This window comes from Lotus japonicus, chromosome 3, assembly GCF_012489685.1.
Source record: "Lotus japonicus ecotype B-129 chromosome 3, LjGifu_v1.2".
Taxonomy (NCBI): domain Eukaryota; kingdom Viridiplantae; phylum Streptophyta; class Magnoliopsida; order Fabales; family Fabaceae; genus Lotus; species Lotus japonicus.
This window is the reverse complement of record NC_080043.1, coordinates 26,406,358-26,429,940: the sequence shown is the minus strand read 5'-3', so window position 1 is coordinate 26,429,940 and position 23,583 is coordinate 26,406,358. Positions and strand designations below refer to the sequence as shown.

Below are 23,583 nucleotides of genomic sequence, written 5' to 3'. Positions count from 1 at the left end.
CCTAAAACAGCACCTAGAAACCTTTCAAACCCCCAGAAACCCTTTCAACCAAAAACCCTTCAAACCACTCACCGAGAACAGAACCCAAAAGCCCCTTCCACCATTCAAACCCATAAACCTATTTCTCAGCCAGCGTGAAAATGAAACAAAGGGGAAACAGAAATAAAGGAACATGAGATATGGAGGAGATCAGAGATGCAACAACTTCTGGGCATGGAGGAGATCCCGCGCCCATAAAAACCACCGACCACCCACACTTCCACATGACCGCCGTTGTAGCCGCAACGCAGGGAAACGAATCACACAGATAAAATATGGGGAATGAAAGCGAGATATTTTCAAATCAGATCTGCTCGCCGTTTGGGTTTGGGTTCAATTTGGGGATGAAAGGGTTTAATTAGGGATTGGTTATAATTAGATTAGGTTAGATTATTAGATTAGTTTATTATTTAGATTATTAGATTGTTTAGTTAAGGGATTATTAGATTAGGTTTTTATTAAGTTTTTAAATTTTTTTTTCTGATTAAATAATTGAGTTGGAATTAAAATTTATTTTTTTTAATTTTTTAATTAAAAAAAATTATAAAAGCCACGTGTAATTGATTACTGGGACAAAATTGAGGTATGACAGCATTTTGCCTTAATTGAATTAATTTTTTTTTCTTAGGGACCCAATTTGATGCGAAAATTTTATAGGCTCTGGAACTGATTCACTTTACAATTTCAGGGGCCCTCTGATATATTAAGCTGTAAAAGTACATTGAAAATGGTAAAATAGGGAAACAAATCATATATTTTAAAAAGTTAATAAAATTGATTGTATTTCTTAATATGTGAAACAGGGGGAGTATTTACAAAATAGTTGCAAACTGGCATTCTCAAGAACCGAATTTACTCTTAAAAGGTATTGCTTCTCACAAAATGACCCGTTCTCGAATAAATAAAAAATAGTAGGTTAACAATAACTTGTCACTTTCAAAAAAAAAAACAATAACTTGTCTAGGTTTTTTTTTAAATTAACTTGTCTAGGTTGTTGATGGGTCAATTTGTTTATGCAATAAAAGATATGAAAATACATTGAAAAAACAATATCAAAAGGGACGTAAAATTTATAATAAAAAAATTAGGTACGAATGTAAATATTTACAAATTGAATATTAATAAATAGCAATAATAATAATTTAACGGATTTCCATCCTCCTCGTATCTTTGAAGTTTCGGAATTCATAAATTTTTTGGTTGGTTGAATTACTCTCGCAATTTTAAGTCGGATATAATCGTTATGGGCGACAAAATTTCTGCGACCAAATATTAAAGACCGTAGCATTCATATGTGCTCGAACTTAAGACTACTTAAACTAAAATAATCTCATTAAAACCCATAAATTAACGGGACCCATTATGCATATTAATATAAATAATTAAATTAAAGAAAAATAAACAGCATGTCAAACGGACCCTGGCTTTCCAAATAAGAGTAGACACATAGAATAGTAAATTGACTTTTCCTTGCACGAAATCCACAGAGTAGGAAGCATGTCCTTTATTTATCTATTTTCATTCAGGGGAATCCATAAAACCTGCAATGGAAAATCAAAGGAATCAAAAATCTGAAAGATGAAAATATTTATATAATTTTACCAACAACTCTCAGCACACAATACTTAAATTTTTAACCATTTAGTAAGTTCCAATATATGTGTATGGATAATAATTTGTTATGAAAGTGTTACCGATCACCGAGCCGCCTTTAGAAGATTAGTCTTAAGACTCCGGGAGCAGCGACTATATGAAACTTTGATTTATAGACAAATTTTATTTAAATGTGAAGTGAATATCCCATCTTTGATCATTCCCCAAATCATTTTTTTGTATGCATTCTGAACGACTCTTCCCCACCAGAACCAAAAGTTTTTGTCTTTTTTCTCTGGGTTTTGGTTTTCTGTTTCTCGCTCGCACTTCACATTCCTGTAATGATTCATTGACTTCAATCTCCATGGCAGTGACACCCCTTGTTGTAGCTGGACTCGCAAGTTCTCAGCTTGGTTGTCACAATTTGAGGACCAAGCACTCTGTTTTTGCATTGAATTGGGAAAATCAGCTGAATAGAGCAAGCCTTGGTGGTGAGAATCCATGGAAGGCACCCAAGATAATGGCGCATGTGGTTGATCATCGTCAAACAAGTGGTGGTGGTGGTGGTGGTGGCGGTGGAGGTGGTGTCTCTGTCACCCATGGATTGCATAAAGATTTGAGCTCGCTTCCAAGTGGGTTTTCCTCTTGTCTACTATTTCACTTCCTTCAAGATTATGACACTAGGACTAGGAGTATAACTTAAGGAACCTTATTATAAGTTTGTGAGCATTGAATATCTATATTGGATTTTATTTGTATTACTTTGTTGCTTACTTGCTTGCTTTGGGGCACTCCAGGTACTAGATCTGACATCCTAGGTTTTTTCTTAAAAATGCCAGAACTATCATCCGGAACTTTAAGTTCCGGAGTACTTCTGAACTTTAACTTTCGGAGTACTTAAGAAGAGGGTATTTTCGTATTTCCCCACTTTAAAGTGGGGTGACAAATCCATCCCCCCTTGCTTTGTAGTATTTCTGAATGAATAAATCCTCGCTCTATGTACTTTTTTCTTTGTTGAATTCATATACAATTTGGTCTTGAAAAGGGACAACAACTTGGACTACTTTGGTTTCTTAAAGTGTTGGTGCGCACAAATTAATCTCTTGATGTATACACACCAGCACTTATATAGGCATCTTTGTAGGTAACATAAGTGGCACTTGTCATTAAGGTACTATATCAACTATTTTGTTACACTTTATTAACTATTGAAAGAAGACTGAAAAGTTAACATTTTTAGGGTCTCATTTGTATGCAAGAGCACTTGAAACGAACAAAGCAACACAAATTACCAAGAACAAAAATCATATATTAACTTGAAACTTTCTGTGACAGCTTGCTAGACTATGGTTGTGTGCACATGCTAGCTCTTGAATTTGATGTGACTGTAACTTTGTGATATTTTGTTATCAGTCATGGACTCATGGCTAGTGGCTGAGGTTGAAGAAATAGTTTGAGGGAGCCAAAAAAACTTTTTCTCTTCAAATGATTTATATAAAAAAGTTACCATGGTTTTGTCTCAGAGAGGCTCCTTCTAAATTGCTATTCTCATGCTTTATGTTTGATAGTTATCCTTTCCATAGTCTTAAGCTTTGTAGGGGAAAGAGTTAACAAAAGAAAATTTAACTAGTAAATATAGTTGTAAGCTAGTAGCTAATTGATGGTCATGATAATGACATGTTAAGTAGAGTTTTAAGGGAATATGATTAACATATGGAAGTGAGTGTGCTTGTGTCATATAGAAGCTTCACTACTGGTCATGGCAAGGAGTATACTGGACCTGGATGAAAAACTATGAGCATTAACACTAACCCTAGATTACAGAATACATGAGTTTTGGTATGAGTTATTTTCTTTTATGCAAGTGATCTTCTTTGGAGTTAGGAAGTTTGTTAACATTACGAAGCCAAAGAGTGGATTTGGAAGAAAAAAGACTCCTGCTTTGTCTTGCATTGGTTTCTAAAGCCAAAGTTAGCTGTTGAAATGCAGGCAAAACTATGACATTACTGGTACGAGAATACACCTGTCAGTCATTATCAATGGAATATTTGAATACTATATTGACCCCCAAAGAATTCAAAAAGCATAAGGGGACTTGTATTTTGTGCTACTTATTGCTAATATGAGGAAGGAACTTCTTGATGGGATATTGTTATAACTATCAATTCTACTGATTTTAATAGATAAGAATCAATTCTACTGATTTGTATAACTTTTTAGCACAACTGATCTTGTGCTAATTTCTTTTTTGGTCTCTCATTCAACTAGTCTTATGTCTATCATCATTTTCATTTTTTTGAATGCTTAAAAATGTTCAGAATTTAATATGCTTCTTGTTAAAAAGTTTATCAACTTGTTCAAAGCAGGGTTGTTAATGGCGGATAGCGTAGTGTAGCGGCAAGCCCAAAAAACGCTATTTCGAGCGCTATTGCGGCGCTATAGCGGCAAATAGCGCAAATAGCGGTGAATAGTGGAGTAGCAGTGAACTCCTAGGGTGCTACGCTATAGGCTATTGCGCCGCTATAGCGCGCTATTAACAAGCCTGGTTCAAAGAGCTATGCTATTATGATCTGACTTGTTGTAATCATTTAAGTAGTTATGGGTCTGATTTTGTTTTCATTGCCATCTTATTGCATTATGTTTTGATCATAGCACTCCCATTATATGTATTTTATCATGAGTTTTTCTGTCAGATCTCAGACTTTGCAACTGCTGTTTTTGTCACTAATTGTAGAGCCACTATCCATATCTGATATTGTCGCTGCATCTGATAGTGGTGCTAAAGTGCGAATATCTTATAAGGTATGATCATAATGTGTGTGATGTTTCCACTCTCTGATTTGATTCCAGTGGTTCCTTATATGCTTGGATTACTGAATTAGGGGATACCAGGATCATATAGCGAGGAAGCTGCACACAAAGCTTACCCTAATTGTGAAACAGTTTCTTGCAATGACTTTGTTGAAGCTTTCAAGGTTTGCTATCATCTTAATGTTATTTAGGTTAATTGGAAATTGTTTTCATTTTTATATTTAACATAGTACATGCTTTCCTGATGGAAGGACTTTGGGGCTTCAAGCCTTTAGATCATGATGTACATGCTTTTCCCCCCCCTCATTTTCTTGTTTACATCAACTTTCTTTGACAGGCTGTTGAGTTATGGCTGGCTGACAAGGTTATCATTCCTATAGAAAATACATCTGGGGGAAGTATTCATCGGAACTATGATTTACTTCTCCGTCATAGGCTTCACATTGTCGGTGAGGTGCAGTTGGCTACTAACCTCTCGCTTCTAGCTCTGCCTGGTGTCAGAACAGAGCACCTAAAACGTGTTCTAAGTCATTCACAGGTCAGGCTTCATGCTGCTCATTTCTGTCTCTTTTTAGATGTGGTAGCACAGAATTGCGATCCTTTTGTCGGAAACTTTTTTCTTTTTTGCATCTAGTCCTATTTGGTTTTTTACCGATCGGAATGGTGTCGTATGATCCATAAAGCTGACCTCACTTATTGGATAAGACTTTTGTTGTTGTCGTCTCTAGTTCCATGCAATTAAGAAAAAATAGATGATTTATTCTTGTTTTAAAAAGTGATATTGAATTTTAAAGTGTAATACTGGTTGAATCGTTCTCTTGAAAGTTCAGTAATAGAGCAACGTAACAATGATTTCTCGTTGCCTCATTTACTTAACAGTGACTGATATGAAGAGGTGGACTGTAGAGTGTAGACCAATTGGTTATGAACCCACATTTAGATTATCTATGGTTTATGCATTTGCACCTTCCCTATTAGTAAATAAAAATATACAAGTGTTTCAGAATACCTGAATGTGTGCTAGACTGCTAGTCACTTTAGAGCTGTGAAAAATTGAAAGTTTTGTTTCCTGCAGGCACTTGATTTAAGTGATAATTTCCTGACTAAATTAGGTGTTGCCAGAGAAAATGTTGATGATACAGCTGGTGCTGCTCTGGTAATCCATATGTATATCTTATGTGACTTTTTTGTTTCTCTTCTCTAACTTGTTAGTTAAGAATAATTTTGTTTTCTCTTAATGTGCACATGAGACTAGATTGTAGCTTCAAATGGTCTGTATGATACTGGTGCCATTGCAAGCATTCGAGCTGCAGAACTCTATGGGCTTAATGTACTTGCAGAAAAAATCCAGGTAAAACCCCTTATAATTTTCATTTGCAAGGAATCTTGATTTACTTGTTTCTCATTATCCTTTATTTGATTGATACCAACAAGTATGTTTTTTATATCACAGATTTTCAAAAAAAAAGTTTAGCTTTAGTAAAGTACATTGTTATCAGTGATGGTTATAATGTAGTTGTGATCCTGTTTAATTCTTTGGTGGTTTCAGAGCATGAAAAATATCTTGCTATGTAGCATTGTTCATGTACCACCTCAATTATAGCTGAAAATGTAGTTTAGGTAGAAGACAGATATATAGCTGAGTAAATATATTCAAGGGTACAGAGTAAGTGTTGACCCAAAATCAAGGGTGAATAATTATGTGTACTCTTTCTTCTAGTATAAAATAGTTACCTAGAGGCAATTTTTTCTTCAACCGATTACCTTTCAGATTGTCTCATCTCTACCTTTCATCCAGTTAGTCCAGACCCTTTAAGTTAAATAATGAATCCACTTAAAGGTTGTGCTGTTGAGTAGAAGTTCAAGAATTGTTTATATCTAAGAGATCTCATATAATATACTGCAGATATTGATGCTGCAAGATAGAACTACGTTAAATTTCCATGAAATTGGTATTTGAGAACTCACCTGTTCTTTAGACTTCGAGAGCATTCTTACTGACGCTATCTAACTATTTGAACCCTTTCTTTATTCGCTTTTGTTTTCTCATTTGCTTCCCTTTTGTCTGAGAATAATGTGGATGACTGGATGGATGCTTAAATCTGTTTTCAAATATCTGCCAACTGCCCCCTTACCTAATTTCAAAATCCTTGGCACCTATGGATATCCCTTGCATTCTTGAATTCATTTTTACGGATAAACACATCAATATACTTTTATCGGGATCGCACATGAAGTTCTTTTGCAGTTGAAAATTTTCTAAAATGGGTTCAGAAAATACTGTGAAGTTCTGTGTCTCATGGAATCAATCAACTGCAATGCATTTTCCATGTGTTATTTCTTCCAATTGACAGGGATCTGTCAAATATATATTAGTCAATACAAGAAAACTGTGTGTTGAAGTGCATAATTATTTCAGTGTCATTCTTTGGGACACACTGCCCAAACAGAAGCCAAATATTATGCTTCTATATTACTGTAAATTATTAATTTTTTTGAGTTGCTTCTAATGTCTCTTGTACAGGACGATTCTGAAATCATCAGCCGTTATCTTATGCTTGCAAGGGATCCAATAATCCCTAAAGCTAATAAGCGCTTTAAGGTAAGAGCTCCTTTTGACCAGTGACTGTTGTATCATAATCACATTGTACAAGATTCTCTATAAGCAATTGCTCATTATTTTTAGACAAGCATCGTGTTTTCACTGGACGAAGGTCCTGGGGTGCTGTTTAAGGCCTTGGCAGTATTTGCAATGAGGGACATAAATTTAAGCAAGGTATCCCAGGAAAAAGCTTTCTTTTGCTAGTCTTTCTGAATAACTGGTGATAACAAGAAGATTAAGAGTATATTTTATGAAATCAGATTGAAAGTCGCCCACAAAGAAATCGGCCAATGAGAGTTGTTGATGACACCAACACTGGAACTGCCAAGTGAGTTGCTGGACATCGTTTTTCACATTATATTTCTGCTTGTTCAATGTCTTTTCAAGCTAGTTTGTCTTAAATTGCTGCAGTGTTTAAACAAGTCTAGTTTTTTTTATTCTTCTCCTAAATTGTTTTTTATTTGTCAGTGTAACAGTGTTGAAATCTATTATCTTTTGTCCTCAATCTGCGCGCCCTAATTGAGGATAAACTCACTCTTAAATTTCTGAAACAAAGTATTTTCTTAGATGCTGATGTGATGAACTCACAGAAATGCTACTGGTTTATTGAAGAAAACAGAGACTCAATCCTCAAGTACTGAGGTTGAATTCTCAGGAATTACACAGAAGAATCAAGAACACTAACAAGAACCCTAGCCTCTGGAATTCGAGATCCAGAATCTCCCAAATCCTAACCAACTGAATAACTACCTGTAACTTCCCCCTTTCCCTTATTTATACTATTCAGTAGTTCTAACAGAATCACAACTATTAACAGAATTAGCCAGCTGTACTCTAACAGAAACAACTAACCATGCCAGTTGTTTATTAACAGATCAACTAACAATAACAGTCACACTAAGTTGTGACTTTCCTCTTGTTTCTTCTCTCATACACCTTCTTAATTGAAGGTCTATGCTCATCAATACCCCCCCCTAAAAGTTTCACCTTGTCCTCAAGGGGAAAATCAGGAAAAGCTTCATGGAGCTGGGCAGCAGATTCCCAACTGTTCTCACAAGCAGGTAAAGAGTGCCACTGAATTAGCACCTCAATCTGGCCCATTGTGGTTTCCCTAACAGCCAGCACTGATTCAGGTTCCACCAAGAGCTCATGATCTTCATTCAAGGCTGCTGGGAGAGGTTGAGGCTGAAAATTAGTCCCCACAGCCTTCTTGAGGAGAGAGACATGAAAGACAGGATGCACTCTACTGTGAGCTGGTAGCTCAAGTCGATAAGCCACAGCCCCAATCTTTGCTACAATAGGATAGGGTCCATAATACCTAGGACTCAATTTTTCATTCATTTTCTTGGCCAAAGACCTCCTTCTATAAGGTTGTAACTTGAGAAAAACCTCATCACCAATTTGATAATCCACATCCCTCCTCTTCTTATTTGCATATGTCCTCATCATGTCCTGAGATTTTAAAAGATTAGCTCTCAGATCTGATAGCAATTCATCCCTCCCCACCTGCAAATCATTTACTGCAGCTATCTTGGAAGGAATTGTAGTCCCTTGAAGAAGCACAGGTGGTTCCCTACCATAAAGAGCTTGAAAAGGAGACATTTTGGCAGATCGGTTGTAATTGCTGTTGAACCAAAACTCTGCCCAAGGAAGACAAGTAACCCATTTCCTTGGCCTGGATCCAGTAAGGCATCTCAGATAAACTTCAAGGCATCTATTGACCACCTCAGTCTGGCCATCAGTTTGAGGATGGTAGGCTGAGCTAAACTTAAGTTGTGTGCCTGACACTCGGAACAGTTCCTTCCAAAAACTACTGAGAAATAAAGAGTCTCGATCTGAGACTATGGTTGTTGGGAACCCATGTAGTCTCACTACCTCATGAAGAAATAAAGCTGCCACTTCAGGAGCTGTAAAAGGGTGCCTTAAGGGAATAAAATGAGCATATTTTGTCAGCCTATCCACCACCACTAAGATTGTATCCTTGCCATTAGATTTAGGCAAACCACCAATAAAGTCCATGGACACATCTGTCCAAACCTGAGTAGGCACAGGTAATGGCTGAAGCAGCCCTGCAGGGGAGAGATTGTCAAATTTGTTTCTTTGACATGTGTCACATTCTGCCACAAAATCTCTTATGTCACTCTTCATCCCTTCCCAATACACCACTGCAGCCAACCTTCTATAGGTTCTAAAGAACCCTGAATGTCCTCCCAACAAAGAAGCATGAAACTCTTTGCAAAGAATTGGAATCCTAGAAGATTGCTTGGACAGAACCAACTTTCCTTTATAAAACAACCTGTGATCCTTCAAAGTATACCCTTTATGAGCCTCAGGATCCACAATCAGATCTTGTACAATGGCCTGTAGCTTGGGATCTTGCAACATCTCAGTTTGCCACTCCTCAAAGTCATTCACCTTAAGAACTGACAATGCACAATATGAGCTTCTCCTGGACATGGCATCAGCAGCTGAATTGTCCTTCCCAGGCTTATATTGTATCTCAAAGTCATAACCTGAGAGTTTGGAAATCCATTTGAACTGCCCCTCTCCCACAACCTGTTGCTCAGTAAGGAACTTCAAACTCTTTTGATCTGTTCTAATTATGAAATGCCTTCCTAAGAGATAATGCCGCCACCTTTGGACAGCTCTGACCACTGCCATTAACTCTCTTTCATAAACTGATTTAGCTTGACTTCTATCTGAGAGTGTAGCACTCCAGAAAGCCAGAGGCTTCCCTTCCTGAGTCAAAACTGCTCCTAGACCAGTACCTGAAGCATCTGTTTCCAGAACAAAGACCTTGGAAAAATCTGGAACAGCCAAAGTAGGTATCTCTGTCAAAGTGTGCTTAAGAGCTTCAAAAGCCTGTTGGGGACTAGGTCCCCACTGAAAACTATCTTTTTTCAGTAGCTGTGTCAAAGGCCTAGCTATCTTGCCATAATCCTTGACAAACCTTCTATAGTATCCAGTAAGACCTAGAAATCCCCTTAAGCTCTTCAAGTCTTTAGGGACTGGCCACAACCACATAGCTTCCAATTTCTTTGGATCAGCTGCCACAGTTCCAGCAGATAACACATGTCCTAGATATTCAATCTGGCCCCTTCCAAACACACTCTTCTTACCATTGATTTTAAGATCATGTTGGTCCATCAATTGCAGAACTTGTGTCAAGTGAACAACATGTTCCTCCATCGTCAAACTGTAAATCAAAATATCATCAAAAAAAACTAGAGCACACTTTCTCAAAACTGGTCTCAGCACCTCATTCATCAGAGACTGAAAAGTGGAAGGAGCATTGGTGAGGCCAAAGGGCATCACCAAAAACTCATAGTGGCCCTCATGGGTCCTGAATGCTGTCTTTTCCACATCCTCTGCCTTCATCATAATTTGATGATATCCTGATTTCAGATCAATTTTGGAAAACACTCTAGCTGGACCAATCTCATCTAAGAGTTCATCAATGACTGGAATAGGAAATTTATTAGGGACTGTGATTTTGTTCAAAGCCCTATAGTCTACACAAAATCTCCAGCTACCATCTTTCTTCCTAACCAAAATCACTGGACTTGAATATGGACTAATACTAGGTCTAATGATTCCAGCATTGAGCATTTCAGCCACTAACTTTTCTATTTCATTTTTTTGGTAATGGGGATACCTGTAAGGCCGAATGTTGGGAATGGATGCACCTTCTTTCAGATGAATGGCATGGTCATGTCTTCTCTGAGGGGGCAATGCAGTAGGTGCTGCAAACAGTGCTGGAAAATCTGACAAAACTGCCTTCAACAACTCTGGAGTTTCCTCTGCTTTAGCCACCTCTTTTTCTAACATTTGATATTGAAGCACATATCCCTCTCCCTGCTGTTGAATGGCTTTAACCAATGCATTCATGGAAGCTCTCTTCTTCAGCAATTCAGGCTCCCCTTTGAGGACTACCTTTTTATTTCCCAGTTTGAACTTCAAGGTCAGCTCTTCAAAATTGGCTTTGATGTCCCCCAATCCTGCTAGCCATTCTAGACCAAGCACAACATCCACTCCTCTTAATCCAAACAAAAAGAAATCTTGAGTTACCACAAATCCTTGAATCTGCACACTGAGATTCTTACACACCCCCTTGCTTTTCACTACATGTCCATCCCCTACTTCTACTGTGTAAGCTGGAGTTTCTGTAATCTGTAACTCCATTTCTCTTGCCAAGGACTGAGAAATGAAATTATGTGTTGCTCCACAATCTACCAGCACCACTATGGCAGTTCCTTTCAATTTTCCCCAAACCTTGAGAGATTTCCTTGAAGAAATTCCCTGTATACTGTTTAGTGACAAGTGCTTTAACTCCATAGCTTCCTCAATTTCTTCAGTGAGAGGCTCTAGTGTCTCAATCTCTTCTTCCTCACCATCATCCCTCAGCAACATTACCCTGAATTGCTTATTCTTACAGATATGGTTTGGTCCAAACTTTTCATCACATCTGAAACACTCCCCCTTTCTCAACTTTTCCTTCATCTCTTCCCCAGTGAGTTTTCTGTAAACTCCTCCCCTGGCTGGCTTACCTCCTACTCTCTCATTAACACTACCACTAGATGATTGCACTGTGCCCTGAGTTACACTACCACTACCACTTTTCTGTCCAGTATCAATTTGCACAGATTTCTGAAAAGTTGTGGATCTAAAAGGTGGTTTGAAAGAGGAATTATACCTGCTAGTACTGCCAATTCCAGCCTTGCTCACAGCCAGGTTCTTCTGTTCCACCATCAAGGCTTTCTTGACCATGATTGTTAGGGATTTGGGCTCATAGAGCTTGATTTCTGCTGCAATTTCCTCCTTGAGTCCATTAACAAAAATATCCATGTAATGCTCTTCATCAATTCCCTTGAGCATTCCTGCAAATCTCTCAAATTGTCCTACAAACTCTTCAACACTACCTTCTTGCTTCAAGGCCAGCAAAGCCGCAAATGGACTAGAATTCGAGGTGAGTTGAAATCGTTCCAGCATGGCTTCCTTGAACTTGGTCCAAGTAGTCACCTAGTTGCAGGTTTCCCACCATTGGTACCAGCTCAATGCCTTTCCATCCAAGGCCACCATAATCGCTTGTACCTTTTCTTCCTCAGTCGCTCCCTTCAGTCGGAAGTAGCGTTCCAATTTCTGAATCCAACTGTACGCATCTTCTTCACCCTGGAAAACTGGAATGTCAAGCTTCCTCCAACGCTCTGTTTGTGCATTTGCAGTGCGCTGAAGATTCTCTCGCGCATCAGCTTCGTCTCTTACGCTTCCCGGTTGTCCTCCGTTCACGGTGCGCTCCTCCTCCATTCGTCGGCGTTCTTGCTCGCCGTCGCTGTCGCCGTGCTCGCCGGCTCGCCGGCGCGTCATCGTCTCGACAATCGCTTCCAGATTGCGAAACCTCTGCTCCACGCGTTCATGCTCGATCGCACGCTCTCTCCGTTCTTCGTCGCGAATCCTCCTGTCTTCTTCGCGATTCCTGCGTTCTTCCTCGCGATCGCGATTCAGAACCTCAATGAATCTCTCAATCGCTTCCACTCTGGCTTCCATTCTGCTCGCTACCATAGACAAATCGATACCACAGCTCCTGGATGGAGCTCTGATACCAATTGATGAACTCACAGAAATGCTACTGGTTTATTGAAGAAAACAGAGACTCAATCCTCAAGTACTGAGGTTGAATTCTCAGGAATTACACAGAAGAATCAAGAACACTAACAAGAACCCTAGCCTCTGGAATTCGAGATCCAGAATCTCCCAAATCCTAACCAACTGAATAACTACCTGTAACTTCCCCCTTTCCCTTATTTATACTATTCAGTAGTTCTAACAGAATCACAACTATTAACAGAATTAGCCAGCTGTACTCTAACAGAAACAACTAACCATGCCAGTTGTTTATTAACAGATCAACTAACAATAACAGTCACACTAAGTTGTGACTTTCCTCTTGTTTCTTCTCTCATACACCTTCTTAATTGAAGGTCTATGCTCATCATGATGCCAACAGTAAAATAGCCTGTGATTTGTTTGTATTTAGGTATTTCGATTACCTCTTCTATATTGATTTCGAGGCATCTATGGCTGAGCCCCGTGCACAAACTGCTTTAGGACATCTTCAGGTTTGGTCTTCGACATCTAGTTTTATGATTTGAATTCTTTCTTTTAGTTATTTTTGCTTTTATCACTTCTTAGTCTTTCCCTTCGAAAGAACTAAGGAGAAATATTAAATCATCTTGTTCAAATGCCTTAAATCTTCCTGAGTAGGATTCTTCTCTTTCTTTATCTGGAGCACAATACCTTTTGGTTCTAGCATTCCAACACAAAATAACAAATTTGCCAACAATTAATATCAGATATAGTTTTCTCTCTTCAGCCTAAGCCTTTGACTTCGACTTGATGCTTCATTATATTATCACAGTTCAACTTGGCCCCTCTGCTTCACCTGAACCACATCTTTGTTGGGCCAGCGCCCGGCCCTTTAATTTTAGCCGAATTGGCCCGTGGTTTATGTTTTGGTCTGTCCATGGCAGGGGATCTGGCAGAGTGCCAAAAAGGCAAAAACTTTTGAGGTTTATGTCTAATGGTGCTTTTATATCTTACAGGGCCCAATCACACTCTTTAGCACACCATTTTTCATTACTACAACAGTTACTTATCTATAATACATGAAACTCTACTAGTATGGATAGCCTAAATGGTACTTGATGGATTAAAATTTCCCAAGTCATGAGTTCAAATCCTACTGGTATCTAGATACCAATAAAATAATAATACATGAAACTCTAAGGCCGCGTTTCGAAGAGCTTATTTAAGTTTATCTTACTTATAACATGGACACTTGTGCAAGTGATTGAGTGTATTTGTGAAAATAGCTTATAACCTATCTATAAGCTTTTTTCAGCTTATTTTTATAGCTACTCAGATTAATTAGCTGATGAATATGTACTTATACCTATCCAGAAGTTATTTTGTGTTTATTACAATAAACTTATCAAATTACATATGAATAAGCGCTTCTATAATGTGCAGTTTTTTTCTTTCTGGGCATCTGTAGTATTACCAATCCTTCAACTTTGTTGTCATGAATACCTAACCACATATCAAACTACAGGAATTTGCCACGTTTATTAGGGTGCTGGGATGCTATCCCATGGATACAACCATATAGACTACATCCATCTTTCTTTTATTGGTGAGTTTTCATTGAAGCTCATCATACCAGACGCTTGGAAGAAGATTTGGAGCTAACTTCATGTCCAAGTAAAACAGGAGCTATCACTTGGTCCCATGTCATTTATGATAAAAAATAGTTTATCCTGACCTTAAACGTTGTCTTCAAGAAGGATGATCGAAGTATAAGGTTTTAGCCAAATGTATAGTTTCTAAGGCGAGAGAGAGATGCATTTTGGATAATAAAGTGGAGTCGTGAATTCTGATGATTAGAAGACAAGGGGTTGAAATTTGAACAATTTTCTTGTTTGTTATACATGTATATATATACTTTATAAGAATTTCAATCATCGTAATTTTAAGTGAAAAGAGTATGTAAACAAAAAAAAAAAGTGAAAAGAGTATTCAGCTCCCAAAACTTTTAAACTTTTCAAATAGACACTGAGTTTTGTTTTCTCAGTCACAATTGATTCCTGAAACCTCACCAATGTTCTAATTCATTTCATATTTTCAGAAAGTATAACTTCATACTTTAAGATTTTGCGAGAACCTAATATGCACCATTTTTAGGTGGTGTAATTTTACACCACCTACTTTGACCGGGTATAGCAGGTCAACACATTATTTTTTTTAAGAAAAAATATCATTAAAAATTTGTCATATATTAAATTTATTTAAAAAAAGATGTGTTGACCTGTTATAGCAGGTTAAAAAAAGTGGTCTAAAATTAGACCACTTTAAAAGTGGTCCACATTAGGGTTCACCTAAGATTTTAAATACAAACTATTAATGAACGACTGAGATTCAATGTATAGTATATTATCAATAGTCAGGATTTTCAATGTTATCAAGGGTCAGGAGTAACACTAAGTTAGCAGAAGGGGTTATTAAACAACGGCAAAAATATAAAATTCAATTAAAAACAATTTAAAATGTCTATTTGAAAAAAAAGATTAAATGTTAGGAGGCCCATTGCTCTTCTCTTAATTTTTAATTTAAGCAATGATAGATTTTACTTTAGTTATTTTTGTCAAATAACTAATTATCCCAAAAGCTTAAGTGGTTGGGTAATGACCGGCCACATGAATTATTTTATATTATATTTCTAGCAATGTGTGTTACAAGTCTCACATTAACTAGAGATATGCCATAGATAGTCTTTATAAATGGTAGAACAACCCTCAACTCTTGAGCTAGCTTTTGGGTTGAGTTAGACATCCCAAATTCTAATATGGTATCAGAGCCTCGCCTATAGCCTAGCTAGATCCGTTTGTTGGTGGATACCTCTCATATTTGGACCACCCTGCAGATGTCTAGTCCTGCTAATTCCACGCTCCAAATGTCCAGCCTTGAACTTGAGGAGTGTAATAGAAGTCTCATATTGACTAGAGATATGACATAAATAATCTTTATAAATGATATAGCAACTATCAACTATTGAGCTAGCTTTTAAGTAGAGTTAGACCGCAATTATTATAATACTTTGTAGGCTTAATTGCAACTTTGGTCCCTGACATTTACAAAAGCCACGATTTTGGTCCCTCACCTAATTTAATTACAAAAATCGTCCCTCACCTAACACTTCGTGAACAACGTTGGTCCAACCGTCAATTTTTTAACGGAAGAAGCTTACGTGGCGTCTGAAAGCTTATGTGGAAGTGCCACTGGCGTCAGAATCAATTTTTCCTCTCCTCTCGGCTGTTTTTTTTATCTCATAGTGAAGCTTTGCTGTTGGGAGGCCTAGTTGTTGGAACGCTGGGATTGAGGTTGTGTGCTATTCCTCTGAGTTTTTTTGTTTTTTCCTCTGAGATGTAGAGGCATGTGCCTCCCTCTCTCCAGTGGCACTTCCACCTAAGTTTTCAAACACCGCATAAGCTTCTTCCGTTAAAAAATTGACGGTCGGACCAACTTTGTTCACAGAGTGTTAGGTGAGGGACGATTTTTGTAATTAAATTAGGTGAGGGACCAAAATCGTGGCTTTTATAAATGTCAGGGACCAAAGTTGCAATTAAGCCTACTTTGTATTAAAAAATACCTTTCTTTTTAATGCATTGTGAACAAGAAAAACTCCAAAAAAGGAAAATAAGTTGTGGGTGCATTCTTTCCCATTGAAGTTGTTAGTTCGCATCTTATGTTATGTTTTGATTGACTCATATTTTAACATCTTCCACATGTCAAGTAAGTGTGTGTTGATTCATATTCTCAATGCATTTTGCCACACATGTAGTCTTCATTCCCTTACAAGTCAAACCTAACGCAAGAGACAAGAAAAAAGAAAAGAAAAAGAAAGTGTACTCACCATAACCAATAGGAGCATGCTACGTTTACATCCAATGCATTGTCTAGTTGTTTTGATTCTTATTGTAACATTTAAGTTGCCACATATTCTTGTCAATTGAGCTCACAAATCGAAATTAAAACTATTCTAATTATGATTTTTGTAAAGATTAAGCATAGAGGTCATCATGTAATTCTAATAGATCGGTATAATTTTTTATTTTATGTTTTGAAATTTAGATCAGTATAATTGATTTCATTTCAATGCATGTTCAACTTCACTGTATGAATGAAATATTAAATTCTGAGATGTCAACATTGTAAAGATATGAGCTTTAATTAAATGTTTCTTTGAGAAAGAATTCACCATGGTGATACTGCAACTTTTATAAAGGAAACAGAGAAAAACAATTTTTTTTCTAATTCTAACATCAGTGTCGACTCTGTTTTGAGTCTTTTCTTTTCCCTACAGCAAAATGTGACGCCAATGAATTAAGTAAATTTTATGTATGCTAGTTGCTTAATTTGTATGACCCACTAATCTCTGGTGGGGGGCCTAAGTGTTACATATAATCAAGTTGCTAGAGCAAAAAATCAAGTTGGAAAGGGCTGTAGATGATGTATGTATGCGCCAGGGGAGCAAAAATCAAAAGTTCAAATATCATATAAAGCTTGCACTACAAAACATAGTAGATTTTAGTGGCTACATGTGGCAATACTAAGTTGCCACAAGTAATTTTTTGTTATGGCGGAGTTTAGTGGCGGCTCCCAACCGCCTCTATAAACTAGCGATTAGTAAAAAATGGCCATAATCAATTTGTGGCATTGCAATGGTCGCCAGTGAAGGTACCAAAAAATCAATTGTGGCGATCCTAAACATTTCTTGCAGTCATTGATTTCCACAAGTAATAATTTGTTATGGTAGAGTTTAGTGGCGGTCCTAAAACCAGCTGTAAGCCAAAAACCGCCAGAATCAGTTTGTGGCAGCAGAGGTGGCGGTTGTTGGTGCTAGAAAAATCAACTGTGACAGTCTCAAACATTTTTGTCTACTTGAAATTATTTAATCCACTACCACGAGCACCACTAATGTCCTCCACCACCACTGCCACCATCGTTGCTGCCGCCATCACAGCCGCCGCCTCTGCCCCTCTTCGCCACCGGCACCATCACCCTACAACTGCTGCCACCACCACCACCATCGCTGCCACCACGACTACAACCAAACGTTGAAGTTATACAGTGTAGGACCAAATGTTGTATAATATTACATTTTTATCAAGCCTTATCTTATCATGCATTATCTTCCAGATAAAAAAGAGACACAGAAACCATTTTTCCATCAACTAAAAAACCATAATCATACCCCCCCCCCCCTACACTTCTTCTCTTCCTCCAACACTCAACCGAGGCTTATCCTCTTTCCGGTAACACCAGTTCACAACATGTATAAAAGAAGAATAGTCTAATAGAGATCTTGGGCTCCATATGAAGTTGTAGCAACAATAGTGAGAAAAAATAACAGTTGGGGAAGCTGAGGCGTCCAAAGCATTTCATCCCACGATAAAGGAGGAAGAATGACGTCATCGTTGTTTTGTTGGAGAAAAAAACATGTGCCCTTCTTTCATCATCGACATGGAGGAGAAGTCAACAGCTCGATTAGCCCTAATCTTAAGAGAGGAAATGTGGGTGGGGGACCAGGACTCAATTCGAGAAGAAAAAAAGGGTGATTTTGGTTAGAGATGAGTGTGGGGAGGGAGTGTGGGGCAGGGTGGGGGAAAGAGGAGAATGTGAGGCGAGGGATGTGTGTGGTGAGGGAGAGTGAGGGAGTTAGAGAAATGTACGTAAGACCAAATTGAATGAGAGTGATAAATTGTCATGTAGACGTCATGTGCTTGTCCAAATGTCACCTGACCGGCTATATTAGTAATTACGTCAAATCGGAGGATGGCTCAAGCTCAACGTTGACGGAGCCATTTCTTCGAATCTCTTAGCCAGCTGCGGAGGAGCCATTAGAGATACCGCAGCCAACTGGGTGAAGGGTTTTAGCTGCAATTTGGGTAGCTTCTCTTCCACGAATGTGTTCCTTGTGGAGCTTTTAGCAGTAAAGGCAGGGATTCAGCTAGTCATGAGTCTTGATCTTCACAACGTGATCATAGAGACAGATTCCATGGAAGTCTTCAATGTCCTTCACTCTGAGGCTCGTCCACAGAGATATGCGCAGGTTAGGCCTTGATCTCCCATATGAATCTCATTATTTTGATTCTCCTTTGGGAGAGTGCCATCATTTCTTGCAGCAGGATGCTTGCCATGGTGCTGAGCCTTCTATAGGCCTTGCTTAGTCTTGTGTTCTGGGGTGGATCCCCTCCTTGTAACACAAAAAAAAAAAGTAATTTCATCAAATTTCACTAATGTTTTGGATTTTGGAAGTTAGGGATTAACTTGAAACATTTTACATTTAAAAAAAAAATTATAGAGCTACATCTGTTTTTGAGTGACCTACACGTGAGCGTCCTCAACTTTTAGTGACTAATTTTCCTATTTACCCGGTTGTTTACACCAACTTGCAGCTATAAACAGAAACACCAAATTCACAATTAATTAAAGGAGTAATGATATATACACACCTCATTTTTAAAACACTTCATTTCCACATTTTTTTGTTTCTATCTCTCTCCTCTTACCATCTATCACATCTCATACTTTCTCTCCCTTACTTTTTCTTTTCTTCCTATCTCTCTCATCATTCCACCTCACACACCTCAAAAGAGAGGTGTGTGAGTAACATTACTCTAATTAAAGTGTTGTTTTATGTTATACAAAGGAAAGGAAACATTGCCAAAAACGCACCGTTGGTGATGGCGATACTCTATACTTTTTGCTTTGCTCCTTTCTGGAAACCCTCACTATTATAGTCAGATGCTGCGTGCGGATACCAATCCTTGTCAGTACACCCCGTCCTTAAACCATAAGTCCATAATGCTCTACCCTACTATGCTTTGTCCAGGTTCAATGAACTTAAAACCTTCCCTTCATTTCTTTTATTAAATCGGGTGTATTTGAAAATTATTGGTTAAAATATATATTTAATATACATACTCTATCAAAATATTCTTATATTATAATTTACATTGTTAATATAATAAATATTATTCATAAAAACATCATTTATGTTATTATTTAATGTGGTATATTCAGTTTCACTCTTGAGCATATTTGTTTTTTGATTATTTAAAGCCCCCTTAGTCTCTTTTGAAAGGTAGGGAAAGAGCACATCATGAGTCTCTTTCATGAACTAAGATGTCTGTTCCATGTCTTTCTCATCTTCATCATCTGAATTCATTGGTATGCTTCTTTCTCCTTCTTGTTCATTGTTCATTCATGAGCTTCCTCTTTAAACTTATTAATGAAAGTAAAGTTCTTTTTCCTTTGTTATTTATATCATTACATTATTATGCTGAAGAAATTAATTTATTTATGCTGTTTTCTGCTTGCTTTATGGTTTTGCAGAGGAAAATGAGTGAGATCTATCCATCATAAAAGCTTAAAAGCTCTACAACTTCTTCTCTGAATTTGTTGGTGTTGATGGGTATGGTTTAGATATTGTTCATAAGAAATTTTGAGACGCTTTGATTGGTAAGTTAGTTTCAGCTTGTTCAATAGGTTCTCTTGGCCCATTGTTTCAATCAGTGTCCCTCTACTCAAAGTTAGCATCTTTGAAGTCCCTCCAAGATTTGGATCTGAAGCCATCGCAAATTAGAGCATAATATCTGTTGCTTTCAGGTACTTTTATGCTACTTTTTGTGTGGTATTAATATGAATATTCTTCTTTGAATTCTCGCTGTATCTATCATTTTTGAGATAAAAATGGTTTTTTATTCTTAGATGGCACCTGAGAACTCTTCCAAAGAATTTTATGATTTTTTTGTTATTCTGTGGTGAATTTCTCGATGGTCCATGTTGGAGCTGATGAAATAATTAAACAAATCATCAAAAAAATCACGAGATTTAACTAATAGATCTATCACCATGCGTGTATCATGGATTGGTGGGTGTAGATTTTGTGTACGGAAATGTCATTGACTAATGTTTTTCTTGTTGTAAGTCTTAATTTCTTCTTATTTTGACCTTGTTTGAAATTTTTAGATGATTGAGATGAATGTACTCCAACCTTAATTAACTTAAATATGCATAACTAATTAGTTACACTATATATATATATATATATATATTGAAAAGGATGTTTGCTTCAGAAAATAATCACATTTCTGGGTTTGTGGTATGGAGATGAAAATGTAAGGTGGGGTTGGAAATGCCGCCATGATGGGCTTTGGGCCCAAGCTTAGTGATCGACCCACCTAACAGTCTAGTACGGAAGCCCTCTATTGACAAAAAAAAAATATTCAAGTAACATTTGGTAGCTACACCAAAAAAAAGGAGTAGCATTTGAATAATATAGAATGCTCATGAGTATGAGTCCTGTAGATTATTTAATATTTATTGCTGATCCATGCATGGTGGTGTTGCTTCTTCCAGGAAAATATCATAGATTGAGATCCATGTGATAAAGTATTATGAGCTATTAGTGTATCTCTGATTTTGTGATGTTTAAACCCAAACGTGATTTGCAATATTGAATTTAACCTGGACGGGTTGTAAGACTTTACCCGGTTAACTTTAACATAAATGCACGTTGAGTTCAAAAGAAATATAAACACACACTTTGTTTTCTGGTGAATCATCCTAACTTTATGTTGCATTTTTTTCTTCTAATTTGTACGCAGGTTGTCGCAGTTTCTTGTGCTAAAGAATTTGTAATGGTGATGGAAAGTGTGGTCATGGCAGGGAAGGCCTCAGTTGAAAGAAACAATAGTCAAAGACAAGGCAATATGATCTGGTGGTGCAGTTATCATATGTTACTTGCATGGGTTTTTTTAAAAGCTCATCCATGAATATGATAATGGTGATAGTCAACTCTTGTACGGGATCACATGGATCTCAATCTATGATATGATGAGGTCCGTTGTTCTTGTACTGCTGAAGAGAGTTCCCCTTGACAACTTCAAAATTCTACACTGTTTTAATCTCATTTTCTCATTAGTTACTTTTTTTCGCATGCAGTTTAAGTCTCTTTTTCGTGTAATAGCTAGTTCTCAAGAGATTTACCATCTTGTTGCTCTTTGCAGCAGAAGGAAATAAATCGAACTTTATGTGCTTGAAATTGTTGAATTATTAAGGTATATTTTGAGAAAGTTTGCTGAACTAGTTTGAATTTCTTGCTTGACGGATATTGTGAGTTATGTAATTTTTTACTTCTCAATAACTACGCTTCAAACGTGATGCTTGTGATCATCATTTCATGTTCATTGGTTTCTCTTTATCATATTCTCACGCACGCACAAAAGTTCTTTACATTTTCATTAGAGCTCACCATTTGGAAACAGGTAAGAAAGTATTTGTTCATAAAAGTGTATCGAGAGAGATGTGGTATTTTTTTCTATTTCATACTTGTATCATAGGTAGGCTTATCATTTGATTAGATATTCTATTTTTTTTTTCTTTATCTTTCACTTCTTACTACATCACGTCATACATATTATCCATTTTCTCCCTTCTCTCTCCCTTTCCACACAGCTTGGCATTTCATTATTACAAAACAACGAGTCACTTATATTTTACTAAATGGATCTATGATAGATTCTGATATCATCTAAAAATTCGGGTTGAATTTAACTCAAAAAAAAAACTAGCTTGATAATTTTTAAATTTTGATCATGTTTAGTTTATATTCTTTATAATTATATTTAACTATTTCATTATGTCTCATAATTCATAATAAGGTTAATCATCAAATTAGTCCATGTGTTTGTAAGATAGTTCGTTTTTAGTTTCTCGCATCAAAATAGTCTGTGATACAGCCCTCCGTTTGCACCAAATGTGGCTTTGGCCCTTGTCGGAGGTTTGAACTCTGGCGAACATGCATAGTGGCAAGCCAGAACCGACGTTACATTATCCACATCATTTTTAATTAAAATATATATGACATATTTAGTTAACACTAGGGATTAAATTAAAACTATTAACTAAAAATAAAAATCCAAAAATTTGTTTTTTTAGTTAACACTAGGGATGTTTTTTTAACAAATTGAATTAACGCAAAAATTTATAGGTTGTCCATATCTAACACTTCTGCCAAGATTTTTTCTTCCCCTCAGACCTTTTCTTCTCAACACCTCAAAACAAAACTTCTCAACATTTATTTTTTCCATCATCCTCCAAGAAACCCCCCACAAAGAAGTCTTCCAACTTATCACTGTCATCTCATACAACTAGAGATGAATTGATTGTATTGCACATTTGTGTATACATCTCATGGGTTAGTATGAAAAATACTTTCAAATGTATTTAATTCATATATCATTGTGTCTGAAGAGGCATGGAAAAGAATACTTGTAATGCCTGAAGAGGCAAGAGAAAGAATATTCAACAATGCCTGGAGAGGCACGATAAAGAATACTTGTTTGCTTAGAGAGGCAGTGTATAAAAGGATACTTGTTTGCCTGGAGAGGCAGTGTATAAAAAATACTCGTTTTCCTATAGAGGCATGGTATAAAAGAGTACTCGTTTTCCTGGAGAGGCAGTGTATAAAACAATACTCGTTGGGCCTAAAGAGGCTTGTACAAAATACTCAACAACATTTCGATAGTCAATGACTATAGAATACTCAATGCGTCTGAAGAGTCACGTACAATAATACTTGTAAGGAGAAATCCTTGATACTTAATGTTGCCAAGGACTGGACGTAGTCCATTGATATAGGGTGAATCAGGATAAAAGACTTGTGTGCAACTCTTTATTCTATTGTTTCTGGACTACACGCTTAACCGAAGCAAAACATATACAAAGTCTAGTAGAATAGAGTCAATCGCGATTGAATTATATGAACACAATCCAGCCCCCTTGGTGTGTCTCTGTGAGCTAACCTTCATTTCATTATAAGGTTGCAGTGGTTTATATGTCCATTTATCTAATTTGAGATTAATTTTCTATAAAAAAAAACGAAGACAAAGATGAAGATGATAAAGTGAATAATGAAA

The 23,583-nt window shown here is 37.0% G+C and overlaps 1 protein-coding gene and 1 long non-coding RNA gene across 4 annotated transcripts; both read left to right on the top strand.

Annotated features, from left to right (window-relative positions):
- The first annotated feature begins 1,665 nt into the window (after positions 1–1,665).
- Positions 1,666–14,581, top strand: LOC130748474 (arogenate dehydratase/prephenate dehydratase 1, chloroplastic-like). 3 transcript variants are annotated; one of them, XM_057601702.1, is made up of 12 exons: positions 1,666–1,683; positions 2,004–2,264; positions 4,367–4,434; positions 4,515–4,607; positions 4,781–4,981; positions 5,519–5,599; positions 5,699–5,794; positions 6,968–7,045; positions 7,130–7,219; positions 7,306–7,373; positions 13,080–13,161; positions 14,154–14,581. In XM_057601702.1, coding segments are annotated over exons 1-12 (1,176 nt in total). In that variant the 5' UTR covers positions 1,666–1,682; the 3' UTR covers positions 14,211–14,581. The 3 variants fall into 3 exon arrangements, with proteins under 3 accessions (XP_057457685.1, XP_057457683.1, XP_057457684.1); XM_057601700.1 differs by lacking the exon at positions 1,666–1,683 and having other exon boundaries at positions 1,744–2,264; XM_057601701.1 differs by lacking the exons at positions 1,666–1,683; positions 13,080–13,161 and having other exon boundaries at positions 1,745–2,264.
- A 5,095-nt stretch (positions 14,582–19,676) lies between these two features.
- Positions 19,677–21,748, top strand: LOC130749593 (uncharacterized). Its single transcript, XR_009022979.1, has 3 exons — positions 19,677–19,831; positions 19,997–20,269; positions 21,271–21,748. It is a non-coding gene; the product is annotated as an uncharacterized LOC130749593 (long non-coding RNA).
- Positions 21,749–23,583: the final 1,835 nt, after the last annotated feature.

Excerpts from the sequence above, each read along its gene's own strand:
- LOC130748474 (XM_057601700.1), top strand. The coding sequence starts at position 1,874 with ATGCATTCTGAACGACTCTTCCCCACCAGAACCAAAAGTTTTTGTCTT. Across the intron at positions 4,435-4,514 it reads AAGTGCGAATATCTTATAAG|GGGATACCAGGATCATATAG; the intron begins GTATGATCATAA and ends TTACTGAATTAG. Across the intron at positions 7,220-7,305 it reads GGGACATAAATTTAAGCAAG|ATTGAAAGTCGCCCACAAAG; the intron begins GTATCCCAGGAA and ends TTATGAAATCAG.